The following is a 20,350-nucleotide window of genomic DNA, read 5'->3' on the forward strand; positions in this document are numbered from 1 at the left end:
GAGGGAGCTGGCGTACAGCTTCTGGGTCATGTGGCCAGCATGACTAAGCCGCTTCTGGCGAACCAGAGTGGCGCACAGAAACACCGTTTAACTTCCTGCTGGAGCGGTACCTATTTATCTACTTGCACTTTGACGTGCTTTCGAACTGCTAGGTTGGCAGGAGCAGGGACCGAGCAACGGGAGCTCACCCCGCCGTGGGGATTCGAACCGCCGACCTTCTGATCAGCAAGCCCTAGGCTCTGTGGTTTAACCCACAGTGCCACCCGCGTCCCTTTTGGTATCCCTAGAAAGTGGTATCTCCTGCAACAGTGGCCACAGAGCATAACTGTAATGTACTGAGTTGATCCAAAATGCAGCAGTCTGATTGGTCCTACAACAATAGGATTCAGAATGAGGCAGTCTGATTGGCCCTAGAACAATAGGATACAGAATGCAGCAGTCTGATTGGTCCACAGGAGCCACCCAATCCAGCTCCAGGTGGAAGTGAATCTGCAACCTGATTGGCCTACAGGAGAATCCCGGAATTAGCCAATCACATGGGGCCCATTGTGTAAATAATGTATATAAAGCAGACAATTTGGGGAAACTTCCATTCCTCACCACTATGAGCTGAATAAAGAGCGTAAAATCCACACTTGACTCCGAGTGTATTTCAATAACCATCATGGCTAGTAGCCATGGATGACCTAATCCTTCACAATTTCGTCCAAGTTGGTGGACACCAGTACTACTCGTGGGAGCAAATTCCATAGTTCAAATATGTGCTGGGTGAAGAAGCAATTTCTCTCGCCTGTCCCGAAGTGTCCAACATTCAGTTTCCTTGGCTTGAGTCTCAAAGTAGCTTTTTTTTTTACTCCTCAACTACAAAACGTTTCATTGTCCCACCAAGGGTGGGAGTAGAAAATTCCACAGGGCTTTACAGTAGCAATAACAAGTACTTTTTATTTTTATTTTTTTACCGCACAATACTTAGCCACTATCCATGCTGGAGGTTTGTCCATAAAAGGAGCAAAACACAGCTATTTTAATTTCTTCTCCATTCGAGAGATTATATTAGCTTCCATGAGCCGAGAAGAAGCCAAGAATCTTGAAAAAGGAGATTAAATGCTCTTTTATGAGCTCCCACCCCCTCCCTTTGACAAACGACAGCTTTACAAATCAACATGCGTTTGAAAACACAACGAGCGTCGGTCCATCTGGGGTCCGAATCTTAAGATCAGTGCTCAGCTGGTAAATCTGCGCATGGTGTGCTCAGTGGTTTGGAAGTTAAAAGCGAAGGGGAGGGATGAAGAGGCATTTGTGACCTAAAGCGACTGATTAAAAAAATATCGATCAGGCAACAGATTAGCCAAGTCGCGGCCGAATGAAAAAAGAATTAAAAACATGAAATAATTAGAGCGTGCTGTTTTTAGAGCAAGCTACAAAACATATGTCCTCGGCTCTCATATTGTGTTGACAGAGGAACAAGCCGAGCATCTTTCTCCTCAAGACATGTGCAAGCAAATGATACTCTTGCCTAATGAGGTCCCGCAAAGTCCATAAAAAGCTGCAAGTCAAGATCCCCCGCCGGAGGAATAATTAAGCCACTCCGTGAGCCAAGCTCTCGTTGCACTAGCACCAACAGTGTCTCCACTACCCTAAGATCTACAAAGGACTAGTTGTGCCCCAAGGGGGTTTCGTCAGCAATTATGCTTTCCTCAGCAGCGCCAGTCTGCCTTTTCCTTTAACTGTTTCGGGATAAATTATACCGAGGAGTGAGAGCCACACCTAGGGCAGCCGTGGCAGATTCACGGATCTGGAATGTTGGTCACATTTCAAACGTAGCATTTTTAGGTCAGCAACGAGGTCAAAAAAGAGAACAGGTTGTGGGTTAGGAGGAAAGGCTTATGCCATGGGTAGGCAAACTAAGGCCCAGGGGCCAGATCTGGCCCAATCGCTTTCTCAATCCGGCCCGCGGACGGTCAGGGAATCAGTGTGTTTATACATGAGTAGAATGTGTCCTTTTATTTAAAATGCATCTCTGGGTTATTTGTGGGGCATAGGAATTCGTTCATTTCCTCCCAAAAAATATAGTCCGCCCCCCCACAAGGTCTGAGGGACAGTGGACTGGCTCCCTGCTGAAAAAGTTTGCTGACCCCTGGCCCATGCATTCCATTTCCCTGACTGTTAATTCCTGCATTGTAGTTGAGCTTTCACAAGATGCAAATTCCAGAAACCAAACGGAATACTGTACATGTTTCGCACTCATTTCCACGTTGTTACCTGTTGCATTGCCTTATGCCATATATTCCCACTCGGCCACTTTGATCTGTGAAACTGGCTCAGTTACAAGCGCCACTTAATACCCAATCCATCTTTTAGTGTGGTAGCGTTTACACTTTCCTATTTTTTCATCTCCGCCAAGCTAAGCAGTTGGCTCCTTACCTCTCTTGCCCTGACCTAGCCACTGTGATCCACGCGATGGTCACCTCCAGACTGGATTATTGTAACTCGTTCTACGTGGGGCTGCCCTTGAGACTGACCCAGAAACTCCAGCGGGTGCAGAATGCCGCAGCGAGACTCCGTACGGAGTCCTTGCTGCGGGATCACATTCACCCAGTGCTATACCAGCTGCACTGGCTCCCGGTGGAATACAGGATCAGGTTTAAGGTTCTGGTTTTAACCTTTAAAGCCCTATACGGCCTAGGACTCTCGTACCTACAGGACCGCCTCTCCTGGTATGTCCCACAAAGGAACTTACAGTCTTCAAACAAAAACATCTTGGAGGTCCCAGGCCACAGAGAGGTTAGGCTGGCCTCAACCAGAGCCAGGGCTTTTTCGGCTGCGGCTCCGATCTGGTGGAACACTCTGCCACCAGAGACTAGGGCCATGCGGGACTTGACATCTTTCCGCAGGGCCTGCAAGACAGAGCTGTTCCACCAGGCCTTTGGTCAGGGCGCAGCCTGACTCCCTCCTTTGGCAATCTTTACAAACCTTTAGTTTATGGTTGCCATCAATTTTGATTGTAATTCATTTTTATAATGTTTTTATAATGTTGCACTGTTTTAGTGTTGTTAGCCGCCCTGAGCCCGGCTTTGGCTGGGGAGGGCGGGATATAAATAAAATAATAATAATAATAATAATAATAATAATAATTATTATTATTATTATTATTATTATTATTATTATTATTATTATTATTATTGACATCAGGCTGGCACCTTCCCTGTACTCTTTTTGGCACCTTCATAAAACATTTTTGGTACGACAACCCAGATATGTAGAATGTGGACATGTCTTTTTTTTTAGTTTCTCGCCAATTTTAAGGTTTTAAAAAATGTTTTAAATAAAGTCGTACCTTGGAAGCCGAATGCCTTCACTCCCAAACAAATCGGCTCTTGAATAATCGAAATCCAGAAGTAAATGTTCCATTTTTCGAACAATTTTCAGAAGCCAAATGTTTGGCGCAGATTCCACTTGGCTGCAGGATTAGTAGTACCGTGCTTTGGTTTCCAAACTGTTCTGGGAGTTGAACGGACTCCCGGAACGCATTCTGTTCGAAAGCCAAGGTACCACTGTAGTTGTTTTCAATTCTTGTTGCTGATAATTTTATTGTTTTTATTCTCTTTGCAAACTGCTTTGAGGGTTTTTGTTCCAGGCGGCGTATAATTTTTATGCAATTAAATAAATACGTACATAGATTTTTATTCCAGGAAAAGAGCTGTTTGCAGCCTCCTTGACCTGGAAAATCACAGGAGTGAAACAACGAAAACTGGGGAGGTGTGTTGGCATATAATTCTCTCCTGCTGTTTTCATGGGTGAATCATGGAGGGACAGAAGCACACATGGGTGGAAAGGCAGCAGTGCTCAAGAGTCTCAGACAAGGAGATTTTCCCCAGCCCTGCCTGGGGATGCTGTGGATTGACAGCTAGCAACTTCTGCATGCAAAGTGGATGCTCCAACCAGTAAGCAACACGTCTTCCTCCTTGCTCCTGGTCTGGGCTTAGATGAGTGATATACCGTATTTTTCGCTCTATAAGACGTACCCGACCATAAGACGCACCTAGTTTTAGAGGAGGATAACAAGAAAAAATATATTCTCTCCCTCTCTGCTCAGCGCCTCTCCAGCAAAGCGTGAGGAAAAATGGAAGGGGCTCTGTTTTTCCTCCTGCTTCATTGAAATGGCGCTACGCAACTTTCCCTTTCTGCGCCACGCCTCTCCAGCGAAGTGAAGTCAGAACAGCAAGAGGGATCACTGCACAGCGAAAGCAGTGATCCCTCTTGCTGTTCTGGCTTCTGGGGTAGCCATGTATGGCGATCACACAGGGCCCCCGGACGTTTGACGGTCTATTGACCCTGTGCCACCACTGCGATTGCTTTTTCCGCTGCCACCACGGGGACTCACGGAGTCCAGTCTGTTGTTAACATTAACAAATAATCAAGTTTATTTTTAAATGCCGGAATAAGCTTATGGTTTCAGTTAGTTTTTCTTGACAGTTTCTTAATCTTATTCTTATTGACCTATCTGTTCTTAACAACTTTAAACTGATTATTCCAACTTTCTATCTGACTCCAGCTGACAATTCCTCTCACTCTCTCACAATATAACTCGACCAACCCACTGCCTATTCCTCCCTCTTCCTTCTCCAATTCCCAAACCTCAACTAACTTTCAAAACCTCCCACTCTAACTTTTACTCCTCCCTTGCATTCCCACTGGCCAATCACATCACACTCATTTAACCCTTTCCTTATGACCCACCTAGGAGGCAAACACCACACCATGCCAAGCCTCTTCAGGGCAGGGGGAGAGTTCTTCTCATTGCCCTGAAGAGGCTCCATGCAGCTATCCCTGAAGCCAGGAGAGCAAGAGGGATCGGTGCGCACCAATCTCTCTCGCTCTCCTGGCTTCAGGGATAGCTGCGCAGCCTGCATTCACTCCATAACACACACACACACATTTCCCCTTACTTTTTAGGAGGGGGAAAGTGTGTCTTATAGAGCAAAAAAATACGGTACAGTGGTACCCCGCAAGACGAACGCCTCGGAAGACGGAAAACTCGCTAGACGAAGGAGTTTTTCGTTTTCTTAGCCGCTTCGCAAGACGCATTTCCCTATGGGCTTGCTTCGCAAAACAAAGCTTGCCCCGCAAGCTCCGGGGATAGCGGGGAAGCGCAGCGCGTCTTCCCCGCTTTCCCCGGACCCCTTTTGAACCAAGGGGCGGCAACGGGGAGAAGCGATCTTCTCCCCTCCGCCCCATGCTTCAAAAGAGGGGACAGAGGGGAAGGTGCGCGGCGCTTCCCCTCTGTCCCCGGACGGTCTCCATAGGAACGCATTGATTGATTTTCAATGCATTCCTATGGGAAACCGTGCTTCGCAAGACGAAAAACTTGCAAGAAGAAAAAACTTGCGGAACGAATTAATTTCGTCTTGCGAGGCACCACTGTATTCAGAACTACATATTCTCTTCATCTCGGGTTCTGTGATGGTGGAAAGGCGGAAAACAAACGCAGGAAAATAGCTAAAAGGCGGTGAGAGCTCTACCATTGCAGAGGAGTAACCAGTCAAGTTCTTTGACGGGCTTTTCATCATTTGCTCGGAATACAGATGGCCTCCTGGAGCGGGCAGACTGTGCCCACACCAGCTGTTCCCCATGAAATGCCCTGGAAACAGTTGCTACCAGTCAAATCGCATCCCAGAACCATCCCTCATTGGGGCTCCAGTTTTTGTTAACTTTCCCTTGCAAGAAAAGGCCGTTTCTCCTTCCTAGGAGACAGAACCCTCCTGTTCAACGATAATCTGCAAAATGCCAGGCTGGTTAATAAATCCACTTCAACAACATCTCTGGAATCTCACAAGGTGCATTTTGCGGGGACTTCCCTGGGCGAAACTCAGATCTAATAACATTTTTTAAAAGAGGGTTTGCTTTAATCGTTTCGCTTGCTTGTCAAACAACTGCATCAACAATCTGTGTGGTCAAGCGACTGAAATATTTGGGATGATTATAAAACTCTGCAGCCCCCAAATGCTGGTGTGTGTGTTGTGTTTGTTTGTTGTTCTTTTTTAAAAGTAATTTTTATTACATTTTAAATTTTTTGTAATTACAATATCCATACATAAATCAATAAGCTCAAACATCACTCTAACCGAGCATCGACCTCCTCCCGCTCCTCTTCCTGACTTCCATACATATTTACTTTATTCTTAGGATTTCTATAACCACTTTTTTACCTTCTCTCTTATTTTTATATTTCCCCTTATTAAATATATTGTCATTACAAAACATTTCAACTCAAAGCTACAAATGTTTTCAGATGTTTACAATATTCTTTCATAGACAGTCATACTTCGGGTTGAAGTTGCTTCAGGCTGAGCGCTGTCGGGTTGCGCTCCGCGGCGACCCAGAAGTAACGGAACGTGTAACCTCCGGGTTTCGCCACTCGCGCAGACGCTCAAAATGAAGTCACATGCACGCGTGGAAGCGGCGAATCGCGACCCACGCACGCGCAGACGCGGGATGCGTTTACTTCAGGATGCGAACGGGGCTCCGGAACGGATCCCGTTCATATCCAGAGGTACCACTATATAATATAAATTTGCTCCAGTCCTTTTGAAACAGTTCGTCACACTGATTCCGGATCTTCCCCGTCACCTTTGCTAGCTCGACATATTCGACCATCTTAATCCGCCAATCTTCCAATGTGTGTGTGTTGTGTTTGAGTCCTTAGTTCATTGGTAGAGCACCTGCCATTCATTCAGAAAATCCCAAATTCAAGTTGTGACATCTCCAGGCAAGGCTGGAAAAAGAGTCCCTGCCTGGAACCGCAAAGAGCAACTGCCTGTCAGTGTAGACAGTATTGGGCTGGTATTGAACAATCATCCAACTCATGTTATTCCTCAATCACAGGGGGTTGGACTAGATGACCCCTGGGGTGCCTTCCATCTCTACAATTCTGTGATTCTGTGTTCCTATAAGAGCCTCTTGTCTTGCCCCAAAGTTCTCCAGCTCTGAGTTGCCCTTTGGTACCCCCCACCATCCAGGTATGGTTCATTTTGAGGTTTTTTAGGGTGGGAATTTACAGCTACTGCAACTTCTTTCGCTCTGATCTCATCAGAGACATAATTACAAAAGAAAATATAACTTTAAAGAAAAATGATATATCTATTTGTAACTGGCTAGGCCACATGGGTGGCGCTGTGGGTTAAACCACAGAGCCTAGGACTTGCCAATCAGAAGGTCGGTGGTTCGAATTCCCACGACGGGGTGAGCTCCCGTTGCTCTGTCCCTGCTCCTGCCAACCTAGAGGTTCGAAGGCACATCAAAGTGCAAGTAGATCAATAGGTACCAGTCCGGCGGGAAGGTAAATGGCGTTTCCGTGCGCTGCTCTGGTTCGCCAGAAGTGGCTTAGTCATGCTGGCCACATGACCCGGAAGCTGTACGCCGGCTCCCTCAGACAATAAAGCGAGATGAGTGCCGCAACCCCAGTGTCGGTCACGACTGGACCTAATGGTCAGGGGTCCCTTTACCTTTACCTTTATTTCATAATTATAATTATCTTATTATTTATACGCCGCCCATCTGACTGGGTTGCCACCTTTTGGAGAAGATATTTCCATGTCAGCTTCCAGCAAACGCAAACCACGAAAGCGGAAAGTTCAATAATATAGCACAGTTTCAAACCACAAATTTAAAACGTTCGAAATGTCACCAACAACTAACCAATTGACAATAAACCATTGAAAAATACAGTTCGAGCCAGCACAACACATATTCTGTAAGATAATCTCAATTAAAGCTTTTTGAAACATCTTCAAAGCTGTTTTGAAGGCCAAAATGGACAGGGCCCCTCTCTAACCACTCGCATCTGGCACCCAGAAGGGAAGGTGATTCTTGGGGTGCAAAAGGTTCCCCGCCCCTGAAATAAACAGGTAATATAAACCAGGCTTCCTCAAACTTGGCCCTCCAGATGTTTTTGGCCTACAAGTCCCATGATTCCTAGCGAGCAGAACCAGTGGTCAGGGATGATGGGAATTGTAGTCTCAAAACATCTGGAGGGCCGAGGTTGAGGAAGCCTGATATAAACGCTCTCCACACCTACCTTCCTGGTCCAAACCGCTGAGATGATTGAGTGGGTATGCCACTTAGACAATATAACACCGGTCCTGAAAGACCTGCATTGGCTCCCAGTACGTTTCCGAGCACAATTCAAAGTGTTGGTGCTGACCTTTAAAGCCCTAAACGGCCTCAGCCCTGTATAACTGAAGGAGCGTCTCCACTTCCATCGTTCAGCCCAGACACTGAGGAGGAGTAAGAAGAGTAGTTTGGATTTGATATCCCGCTTTATCACTACCTGAAGGAGTCTCATAGCGGCTAACATTCTCCTTTCCTTTCCTCCCACACAACAAAGACTCCGTGAGGTGAGTGGGGCTGAGAGACTTCAAAGAAGTGTGACTAGCCCAAGGTCACCCAGCAGCTGCATGTGGAGGAGCAGGGAAGCGAACCCAGTTCACCAGATTATGAGTCCACCGCTCTTAACCACTACACCACACTGGCTCAGCTCAAGCTCAGGTCCAGCTCCAAGGTTCTTCTGGTGGTTCCTTCACTGCGAGAAGTGAGGTTGCAGGGAAACAGGCAGAGGGTCTTCTTAGTAATGGTGCCCATCCTTTGGAACGCCCTCCCATCAGATGTCAAGTAAATAAATAACTATCTGACTTTTAGAAGACATCTGAAGGCAGCCCTGTTTAGGGAGGTTTTTAATGTTTGATGTTTTATTGTGCTTTTAATTCTGTTGGGAGCTGCCCAGAGTGGCTGGGAAAACCCAACCAGATGGGCTGGGTTTAAAAAAATTATTATTGTTATTATTATTATTATTATTATTACTCAACCTTCATTTCTTCAAGTGCATGGAACACAAACATGAATGCCAAACAAGACTGAACCAATTTCTTCTCTGCTCAAATGAAGACATCAGACTCTTAGTAGGATGTATGGTTAGGTAAGAAAGACGGGTGGCGTCCCCCCCACTCCTTTTAAAGCTTGAGATGACTTAAATAATTTATAGAAACTTCCAAAACTGGAACAAGTCTCTCTCTCTCTCTCTCCCCACCCCAAATTGTGTCATAAAACAGAAAATAAGTAAGGAGAAAGCACTCAAGTATAAAAGCATTTTGACATTTCCAAGAGCTTACTTTTGACATATAGACTGTAAAATTACCAGGCCGAAAAGGTACAAGCCATTACCTTGTTAACAGGAGGCTATGAAAGAACGTATCCTTTAGAAGACTATGAAATGGGGAGGTCAAGCTTCTCTCCCAAATGTCCACTTACGCTGAAAGTGGTGGAGCTTTTCTGAGAGAGGCCAAGGAAGGAGGCTTCTTACGGAAATCTGAATGAGGCGGGCAACTGTGGTTTGAGGGGCAGCACCATTGTTTGCCTTCACCAAGACTAGCGGCCTGATCCGAAGGTGGGTGGATGAATCATGGTTCCTCCAGACCGCCAGTATTTTGCAGGTGGAATTCAGGAGCATACCGGAAATATAGTAAAGGTAAAGGGACCCCTGACCATTAGGTCCAGTTGTGACCGGCTCTGAGGTTGCGGCGCACATCTCGTTTTACTGGCCAAGGGAACCGGTGTACAGCTTCCGGGTCATGTGGCCAGCAGGACTTAGCCATTTCTGGCAAACCAGAGCAGCACACGGAAACGCCGTTTACCTTCCCACTGGAGTGGTTCCTATTTATCTACTTGCACTTTTGGGTGTGCTTTCGAACTGCTAGATTGGCAGGAGCAGGGACCGAGCAACGGGAGCTCACCCAGTCGCGGGGATTCGAACCACTGACCTTCTGATCGGCAAGCCCTAGGCTCAGTGGTTTAACCCACAGCGCCACCCGCGTCCCACCAGAAATAAAGCTTTTGTGCAAATAAAGCCACCTAACAACTTTAATACACTTTGAAGAATGAAGTGTCAAGAAACCGGACTAAAAAGTGCTGGATGAACTAACAGGAAGGTGTGTAAACAGCCTGTAAGAAAATTTGAGATGAAGATTCGATAAAGACCAGGGATAATCTAACCCCCGTGTAAGATTGTGTCACAGTCGGGTTCACCGGCGATCGAAGTCCCGGCTGGGGACATCAGGACCGGGGGCAAGATGGCGGGGTGGGACCAGGAATGGGAGTCCAGAAGCCAGAAAGCCAAGAGTCTGAGAGTCAGAGAGCTGGGAGTCAAGAAGCCAAGGGTCCGAGGGTCAGGAAGCAAGGAGTCACAAAGTCAGGGGTCCGAGGATCAAGGAGCAAGGAGTCAAGGAGTCAGGGTCCGAGGATCAAGAAGCAAGGAGTCACGAAGTCAGGGAACAAGGATCAAGAAGCAAGGAGTCAAGGGCAGCAAGGCAGGGGATGTGTTGCTGTCAGTGGCGTAGCGTGGGTTATCAGCACCCGGGGCAAGGCAAGTAATTTGCGCCCCCTAACCCGGTAGGGGCAGAGAGCTGCGAGTGCAAGCGCCCCCCCGATGTTGCGCCCGGTGTGGCCGCCCCCCCTGCACCCCCCACGCTACGCCACTGGTTGCTATGGCAAAGAGCTGGAGGGAAAATGCTGGCCTAATATCCCTTCCTGGCTCTTGCCACCAGGTGCTGTGAGATACCAATCGGCCTCACCAGCATAGGCGCCGACTCCATGGGGACTGAGGGGGCCCGAGCCCCCTCAAAAATTCGTTTGGGGGGGCTCCGCCTCCCCAATAATTTAAGAAAATTATTAGTTATATTATGCTTTGTAAAATCACAAAATTATGTTGGTATTTTTTATTTTCCTTGTTTGACGATAGTTACCTTTTAAAATACATTCAGTAATGAGTTAAAACAAATAATTATTACGGTAGTAAAAGAGGCGGCGCGAGTAGTTTTGCTCGGTGCGTGCGACTGGCCCAGCCCCTCTTTCCTTTTCCTCTCTTCTGCTCTCCCGCTGGGCGCCTGAGGGAGAGTTACTTAACGGTTCTGAGGAGCCGCTGTTGTTTCAGCAGGGGAAAAACCGCCGCCCGCGAACCACCAAGCTCCCTCTCTCTTTCCAGCCTCTCTCTCTCTCTCTCGCTATGGCCAAGGAGGAGAAGAAGCCCTTCAGCCAGTTTATGGCCGAGTGGCGGAGGTTCATCTACAACCCCAACAGCGCCGAGTTCCTGGGGCGAACGGCCAAGAGCTGGGGTGAGGAGGGCGAGCGAGCAAGCGAGCGCGCGCGGGGAAGGGAGGGAGGGGGCGGCCGGCACGAGGGGCGGTGGGAGGCGAGGCGCGGCGGGCACCTGCCTTGCCCACCACGCATCTCTCTCCTTCTCGGTCTCTCTCCCTCCCTCAGCTGGCGAGGGGGCCACGAGGCGGGCGGCAGCAGCAGCAACGGGCCGGGAGCGGCTCTTAGAAAACTTCCCGGGGCAGGACCCCGGTATGGGCCCCCCCAATATTTTTTATAAGTCGGCGCCCCTGCTCACCAGTGTGGTTGCGCCTTGCCTCTTCAGAATAAACATAGGAAGGCCCCAGTCCTATTGGTCACAGGGCCTGGCTCCTGCACACACACCTGACAGATCAGTGCAAGCAAATGAGGATGAAGGCTCAATAAATAGGTCATCTCGAGGGGAGACCCCCTCTATTTGAAGGGATTGCCTGCACCCCTATTAGCCTCCCCACATTCCGAGATCTGCTTCGCAGACCTGACTTGTTCACAGTATTCTTTGGAGGAATCCATAGGTGCTTCAAATCGATGTGACCTCAGCCACGATCTGACCTGGGCAGGTGCTTCCAGGTGCTTCCTTCTCCTCCTGAGTTGCCTCACATGCAGGTAGCCATGCACTTTTGCAGTAGCCCTGAAGCTCTTGCCTGCCTCACTGAATCCTGTAGCCCTGGAGGAGGTGAGGTGTGTGATCTGATAGCCAGCCATGAGCCCAGGTAAGGATTCCCAGTCTTGTGGCAAGGGTGTCCAGACTGAATGGCACTATGAAGCCACTGGAAGTCTGGAAACCAGATAGTGGGGGGGCCAGGGTCCTGACTCCTTTGCTCCTCCTCTGAGTAGACCTCTGGGCAAAGGCTGAGCACAAATACCTTGCATGCATTTGAGAAAGAACAGGCCCAGGAGGGGGGGGGAGATTAATTATGTTCACTGCAGCAAAGGCAGATCATGATAAAGATATAGAAGAGTGAGATAGTGTAAGAGACATATTTCAGAAAGAGGGAGATTTCATCAGACACCTTTTTATGCAGAGATTCCCCAGCCCTTAAAAACAACCAGTCAGCCAGCCAACCAACCACGTGCTCCTTTTAATCAGCCACAGCATTAGTCGGCGGAAGCGAGGCGGGGAAGGTAAACGGTTTGTGCCTTCCCTGTCCAAGGTGACCTTCATTGTTTTAACATGCTAAAATGTTTGGCTTTCAAGAGCGATTGCGAAGATTTGCGAATGGTACCTCTGAAAGAGTCCTTTGTGCTTTGAATGATACTTACGCAGGCTCCTAGCTTGTGAGGCACATTAGATGAAAGGAGCAAAACAGGAGCTTGGAAAAGCAATTATTCACAGAAGCGCTCTCTCTTTTGTGTGTGTGTGTTGTGTGTACACACACACACTCTCTCTCTCTCTCTCTCTCTCTCACACACACACACACCGTATGGGGGAAGGCCTGTGCTTGCAACTCAATGACATTTGCCAGGTTTCGAAACAGGATTAAGGCAGTGGTGGGTAGTGCCCGTTGCAAAAGGGGCATGGCTCAGTGTTAGGGTACCCACCTTGCATGCAGATGGCCCCAAATTCAATCTCCAGCACCTCCAGCAAGGGCTGGGAGAGATTCCCCTATCCAAAACCCTAAAGAGCTGCTGCCTGTCAGTGCAAGGCAATAAAGAGCTGCTGCCTGTCAGTGCAAGGCAATACAGAACCAATGGTCTGACTCAGTAGAAGGCAGCTTCCTGTGTCTTAAGGCAGCGGTTCTCAACCTGTGGGTCCCCAGATGTTGTTGGACTACAACTCCCATCATCCCTGAGCTCTGGCCTTGCTAGCTAGGGGTGATGGGAGTTGTAGTTCAACAACATCTGGGGAGCCACAGGTTGAGAAAGGCTGTCTTAAGGGAAGGGCCAGTTCTCAGTGACAGAGAACCAATTTTTGCATGCAGAAGGTCCCAGGTTCAGTGCCCGTCATCTGCAGGTAGGAAGAGGAGATAAACTCCAACAGTACAATGTGGCTGTTGAGTGTGCAGCCTTTAATGCAAGGATGTTTCTGGGCAAAAACTCCCCTCGCCTCTAACCAACGGGCCAGGCTGGCTGCAGCTGATGGAAACTGGAGGGTTACAGGCTCCCCATCCTTGGTCTACGCTCAGACACAGCAACTCTGCAGAGTCTCCACCGGGCATCTCCCCTCGCCAAGGATTGAACCTGCAATGCATGTGTGCTCCACCACTGAGCTCTGGGCCCCTCCGGAATAGGATGCTCGCCTTTGTTTTAAATGATTTCCCGGCTCCCTTGCTGGGGAAAAGATACCAGGTATCATATACATTTCTCTTCCAACCGCAAATATGTTTCTTATCAGTGGTATGACTATTCTGGGCAAACTCTGTCATCCGTGTGCCTGTCTTTCTTTATTTAACAGTTAGCGTGCGGCAGAGGCCCCTGCTAGTTCCATGAAGCACAATGCCCATTAAAGTGCAATCCTCCATCTTATCTCCCTGCAAGGCTTATGTTGCAGCCTCGGCAAACACGGCACCTCGGATCTGATCCTCCCTCTCTCCTTTTCGCTTTCTAAGGAGGAGATGACAGGGGCTGATGCATTAGGGCAAATAGAGTGTTGCCCCTCCAACCCCCACCTGCTTGCTTTCGTACCTGCAAGGAGTCCAGGGGGTTACACTGGCTGCCAGCTTCCTCCTCCTGAATCTCCTTGTTGTCCTTGTACAACCCAAGAGGGAGGAGGATGGGGATAAAAGCAGTTAGGTGGCTCACTTGCCATTGGCTGTAGCACCACCTACCATTGGGGCTCCAAGGGGCACTAGCCGCCCCCCGTCCGCCTCACCAAGTCTAATCTCTGCTATGATTCACACATCTATTTCCCCCTCTCCCCGCAAAATAAAATACCGTATTTTTCGCTCTATAAGACGCACCCACCCATAAGACGCACCTAGTTTTTAGAGGAGGAAAACAAGAAAAAAAATAATTCTGAATCAAATGTTGTTGAAGAGGCTGCGCACCAATCCCTCTCGCTGTTCTGGCTTCAGGGTTAGCTGAGCAGCCTGCATTCTCTCCATAAGATGCACACACATTTCCCCTTACTTTTTAGGAGGAAAAAAAGTGCATCTTATAGAGCGAAAAATATGGTATGTTTTAAATAGTCAGGAAAGGTTTGTCAGATCCACAGCTGTGCAAAAACGGGGAAACGGGACCTTGCCTTATATCAGGCAAGGCTATTAGCCCAGTTAGTCTAGTGCTGTCTACTCTGACTGGCAACAGGGACAGGTTCCTCTGATCATCTGCTACCTGTTTATTTTAATAGCAGATGCAGGTGATGGAACCTGGCCCCTTGTACCAGCAACCTATGCACTCCACCAAACTATAGTAAAGGTAAAGGGACCCCTGACCATTAGGTCCAGTCGTGGCCAACTCTGGGGTTGTGGCGCTCATCTCACTTTATTGGCCGAGGGAGCCAGCGTACAGCTTCCGGGTCATGTGGCCAGCATGACTAAGCCGCTTCTGGCAAACCAGAGCAGTGCATGGAAACACCGTTTACCTTCCCACCGGAGCGGTACCTATTTATCTACTTGCACTTCGATGTGCTTTTGAACTGCTAGGTTGACAGGAGTAGGGACTGAGCAACGGGAGCTCACCCCATCGCGGGGATTCGAACCGCCGACCTTCGGATCGGCAAACCCTAGGCTCTGTGTTTAATCCACAGCGCCACCCGCGTCCCTATAGTTCCTCCGATAACTATCCAAGGAACACTTGGCGATGATATACACAATTTACCTTTAGCTTTTGACAGGCTCTGGGAACCAGCTCAGCACCCAGTGGCATCCCAGGAAGGAGGGTCAAAAACCCCAAAGTAAAAGTGAATTCTCAAGCGCTCTAGAGCAATGAGAGCCCAGTTATGTGGAGGTTTCTGTTCTGTTTTCAGAACTGGAAGGTTTCTGTTTCCCCCCTGGTCACCTGCCTGAGCTGTCTGCATTTTGCTTTTTTTTTGGCTTATTAAATCCAGGGGCAGGGAACTTTTTCTCCACCTTGAGGGCCACAGTCCCATCTGGGCAATCTTCCCAGGGCCACACGCCAGTGATTGCCAGGACCAGAGGCCAAAGCATGTGGTGGAATGCATGTAACAGTTCACCCTCGTACAGCCGGCCAGCTTCTACATACCCTTGCACAACTCCTCTCAAAACAAACAAACAAACAAAAATCCTTCCAGTAGCACCTTAGAAACCAAATAAGTTTGTTATTGGTATGAGCTTTTGTGTGCATGCACACTTCTTCAGATAACAAACTTAGTTGGTCTCTAAAAAATGAGCAAAAAAATGAGAGGCACAAATACAAGATGGGTGACACCTGGCTTGAGAGCACTACATGTGAAAAGGATCTAGGAGTCTTGGTTGACCACAAACTTGACATGAGCCAACAGTGTGACGCGGCAGCTAAAAAAGCCAATGCAATTCTGGGCTGCATCAATAGGAGTATAGCATCTAGATCAAGGGAAGTAATAGTGCCACTGTATTCTGCTCTGGTCAGACCTCACCTGGAGTACTGTGTCCAGTTCTGGGCACCACAGTTCAAGAAGGACACTGAGAAACTGGAACGTGTCCAGAGGAGGGCAACCAAAATGGTCAAAGGCCTGGAAACGATGCCTTATGAGGAACGGCTAAGGGAGCTGGGCATGTTTAGCCTGGAGAAGGGGAGGTTAAGGGGTGATATGATAGCCATGTTCAAATATATAAAAGGATGTCACATAGAGGAGGGAAAAAGGTTGTTTTCTGCTGCTCCAGAGAAGCGGACATGGAGCAATGGATCCAAACGACAAGAAAGAAGATTCCACCTAAACGTTAGGAAGAACTTCCTGACAGTAAGAGCTGTTCGAGAGTGGAATTTGCTGCCAAGGAGTGTGGTGGAGTCTCCTTCTTTGGAGGTCTTTAAGCAGAGGCTTGACAACCATATGTCAGGAGTGCTCTGATGGTGTTCCCTGCTTGGCAGGGGGTTGGACTCGATGGCCCTTGTGGTCTCTTCCAACTCTATGATTCTATGATTCTAAGGTGCTACTGGAAGGAATTTTTTTTATTTTGTTTCAACTATGGCAGACCAACATGGCTACCTACCTGTAACTAGAACACCCCTCTCTGTTGCACACCCAGGGGAGCTGGAGGCGTTCTCAGGGTCCATCAACACCTTCCAGCCAGGCATAGATGTTCATAGTGCCAAGGGGTGCTGGGGAAGGGTGTTACCTGGGGAGGGCTCCAAGGGCCAGATGAAGAGATGGAGGGCCGCATTTTCTCCCCCCCCCCCCCATGCAGATCTGCAGCTCTTCAACGCCTACGCTCTAGAAGCTTCAGATCAATATATCTACAAGGTGCATAGGGAACAACTTGCACCTTAATATCCGCAAGACAAAGGAGATGGTGTTGGACTTTTGGAGGAAGAGAGGAGAACTAGCCCCACTGTACATCGGGGAGGGCTGTGTGGAGAGGAACGCCTCCTTTAAATTCCTAGGAGTTTATCTCAGGGAAGACCTTACTTGGAAAATCAATACAACCCAGGTGGTTAAGAAAGCCCAACAGAGACTCCATCTCCTCAGAGCATTGCAGAAGAACGATGTCAATCAACATTTGATGATCTCCTTCTACTGGTCCACAATAGAAAGTGTCCTTTCATACTGCATCACGGTGCGGTACGCTGGTTTAACATTAACTGATAGGAAGTGCCAACAGGGGGTGGTGAATACAGCACAAGATATTATGGGCTGTCCCATGAATCCGCTGGATGAAATAGCGGATGAACTTTGCCTCAGGAGAGTGAGGAAAATTCTCAGGGATGATTCACACCCTGGCCGGCACTTTCTTGATCTCCTGCCCTCAGGCAGAAGATACAGAAGCATGAATAGTCGCACCGGGCTGTTAGGCTGCTGAATGAAAAGATAACTACAGGGCAACTGACTTTTGGGTTTGGTGGGTGTGCGTCAGTAAACAAGGGGATTTAAGACTAAGAGAGCTGAGTGGTGGGTGCTCGTGTAATCTCACTGTATGCAAGTTGTACAAGTGACAATAAAGTATTTAAATCAAACCACAATAAACCCTAGATAAAACTGCACCCCTTTCACCTCTCCACACCCTGTTGAGAGGTCTTGGCAGAGAAAAGGCCAAAGCCGATGGTTCCCACCTTGGTCTCGGTTCTCCTTGTGGTCCCGTCTTCTGAAGTCACAATGGAAACGTGGGACGTCGGGGTTCCAGGGTCTTCCTCCACAGTTACAGTCTCTTCTACCATTTCCTGGGGCTCCTGCATCATTGCTATTGATGTCTGGTTGCTGGGGCTTTGCTCCTAGAGAATAAAGGACGGATTGTGTCAATGCTGCGACAGAACTGGGTCAAATGTATGTTGGAAGTCTAAAGAAAAAGAAGGGACATTTTACCATATGCGGTGGGAATGCGGAGAAATTAAAAAATTCTGGGAAATGATATATAATGAGTTGAAGAAAATGTTTGAATTAACATTTGTAAAAAAAAAGCCAGATTGTTAGGGATTGTAGGAAAAGACCTGCCAAGGAAAATAAAGAATTTATTTATGTATGCGACAACAGTGGCAAGAGTCTTAATAGCGTAAGGATGAAAGAATGAGGAAACCCCGACAAATGAACATTGGCAAGAGAAATTGATGGATTACGCAGAACTGGCGAAACTGACATACAAACTGTGAGACAAGGACAACTGTGACTTTAAAGAAGAATGGGAACTTTTTACAAACAACTTAAAACAACAACAAAATGAACTGGACTCCTTGGCAGGTTTTGAATAAACATACACAAATTTATTGACTGTTGATATAATAGATAGACAATTTAAGGATTTTTACAATTTGACAATATGCAGAGAACAACATGTGCTGAAAAATCAGAGAGAGGAATGGAGGGAAATCTTGGGGGGGGGAGGGAAGGTTCTTTTTTGGGGAGGGGTAAAATTGGGGAAATGATGAAGATGATATGTTATGATAATTTGTTATAGTGAAATTATTATTTTTTAAATGCTGGGACAGAACTGGATGTCACAACTGCACAGAAACACCCACATGCAGGTAAGACCCAGGTGCCTCCTCGACCTTCAAAGACCCCTTTTGTGCTCCCCAAGTTCATACCGATTCGGCAGCAACCTCTGTGGACCTTCCTGATCAATTGAGTCGTTCCTGATAAATGCTCAACCCCAGCCATCCCATCATCACGCTTAAGCTCCTGTACTGAATTAGGCATGTTGTGTCTCCCCTAGCAAGGAAGGCATTCTGGTCACATGGCAAACTCGTGCTGCCTCTTCAGTATGGAGTTTGTGCCATCACAACCCAATAATTAAATCAGTGGTGCATCGACAGGATCTGGCGAAGGACAAGGGAGGATGGTCCCTGGCCGCGCCGCGGTTTAAATTTCCAGTGGCCATGCCTCCCGTCAGTGCTGATTTGACCACAGGGCCTGCCCCGGGCAGGGCCCCAGCCAGTGCCAGTGACTTGGCCGGGCAGTAGCAAGGTGGGGGCCGATCTGCACCCCCAGCCGGATCACTGCAGGGCCCAATGCCCGGTCACAACGCCGCCCACCAGAAAACGTGAGCAGACTTACAGGCACACTACTTTTAAATCTACAGAAAAGACATATCACGGGGAGACTGACTCCACTATTGGTCACATAGAAGCACAGAGCAGGAAGAATAAAAACTAGGCATACCATATTTTCGCTCTATAAGACGCACCAGACCACAAGACACACCTAGTTTTTGGAGGAGGAAAACAAGAAAAAAAATATTCTGAATCTCAGAAGCCAGAACAGCAAGAGGGATCGCTGCGCAGTGAAAGCAGCATTCCCTTTTGCTGTTCTGGCTTCTGGGATAGCAGCGCAGCCTGCATTCGCTCCATAAGACGCACACACATTTCCCCTTACTTTTTAGGAGGGGAAAAGTGAGTCTTATAGAGCAAAAAATACGGTAATTCCGATTCATTTAAAAATTAATTGCAATGGGCTGGTTTAATTTTGTTCGTTTAATTATGGCGATAGCTTTACTTTCTTCTGTAGCACTTGATTGTAAACGCAAATCACTATACATTATAGTTAAGACAGCAGGGAGGAAAGGAACTGAACTGAACAGAAAAGAGGGTCAGTTTGCCTGCAGAGGCCACCCTGCAGAGGCTCTAAATATCACCGGTAAGTGGAGTTCATTCAAAGGTGTCATTTATTACCTATTTACAAAAGGCCATTTCTACATATTGAAAAGCTATTTGCTGCTCACAACAAGCCGACCAGTTCTTATTTAAAGCGTCTGTAAGTAAGGAATGGGCTGCCTTGAACATTGCTCGTTGGGCTCAGCCCTCCACAACTGATGAGCCTTGACAAACACCAAGTGCAGAAAACTGAGTCTGAAGGAGCTTGTCCAAGTATACGCTGAGCTACTATGTGGCTAACCAAGCTTTGCAGCCAAAAATGCAAGCTGCATATAAAAAAATGAAGGCACCAGAGTCCACTAGCTGAGCTATCCTAGTGGTTCAGCGAGGAAAGAGCTGCCGCTTAACTCCAAACCAGGACACTGGATCCGTCTCTCTCAGTATTGTCTACCATGACTGGCATTGTCTTTCTAGGGTATGAGGGAGGAATCACTCCCAGCCCTACCGGGAGACGTGAGAAATTGAATCTGGGGCCTTCTGCATAAAAGGCAGATGATCTAATACTGTGGTACCTCAGGTTAAGAACTTAATTCGTTCTGGAGGTCTGTCCTTAACCTGAAACTGTTCTTAACCTGAGGTACTACTTTAGCTAATGGGGGCCTCCTGCTGCCGCCACATGATTTCGGTTCTCATTTTGAAGCAAAGTTCTTAACCTGAGGTACTATTTCTGGGTTGGCGAAGTCTGTAACCTGAAGTGTCTGTAACCTGAAGCGTCCGTAACCCAAGGTACCACTGTACTGAGTTACAGCCCTTCTCCAAACAATGAAGGGTCACAGTGAGCTGTCTTATACTGGTTCATCTAGGTAAATTAAAAGTAAAAGACCCCTGGACAGTTGAATCCAGTCAAAGACAAGTATGGGGTTGCGACGCCCATCTCGCTTTCAGGCTGAGGGAGCCAGCGTTTGTCCACAGAAAGCTTTCCGGGTCATGTGGCCAGCAGGACTAAACCGCTTCTGGCGCAATGGAAAACTGTGACGGAAACCAG

At 47.8% G+C, this 20,350-nt stretch overlaps 1 protein-coding gene across 38 annotated transcripts in view; it reads right to left on the reverse strand.

Moving 5' to 3' along the window:
- Positions 1–20,350, reverse strand: part of ARVCF (ARVCF delta catenin family member) — a 589,425-nt gene that overhangs the window by 159,703 nt on the left and 409,372 nt on the right. For all 38 annotated transcript variants that reach the window (XM_083717050.1, XM_083717047.1, XM_083717021.1 and 35 more), the window contains one exon: positions 17,332–17,490. In XM_083717050.1, the coding sequence (XP_083573176.1) occupies positions 17,332–17,457 (126 nt within the window). In that variant the 5' untranslated portion in view covers positions 17,458–17,490. The remainder of the gene's footprint in view (positions 1–17,331; positions 17,491–20,350) is intronic.

The sequence above is a fragment of the Podarcis gaigeae genome (genome assembly GCF_964106915.1).
Source record: "Podarcis gaigeae genome assembly, chromosome: 16".
NCBI classification, from domain to species: Eukaryota; Metazoa; Chordata; class Lepidosauria; order Squamata; family Lacertidae; genus Podarcis; species Podarcis gaigeae.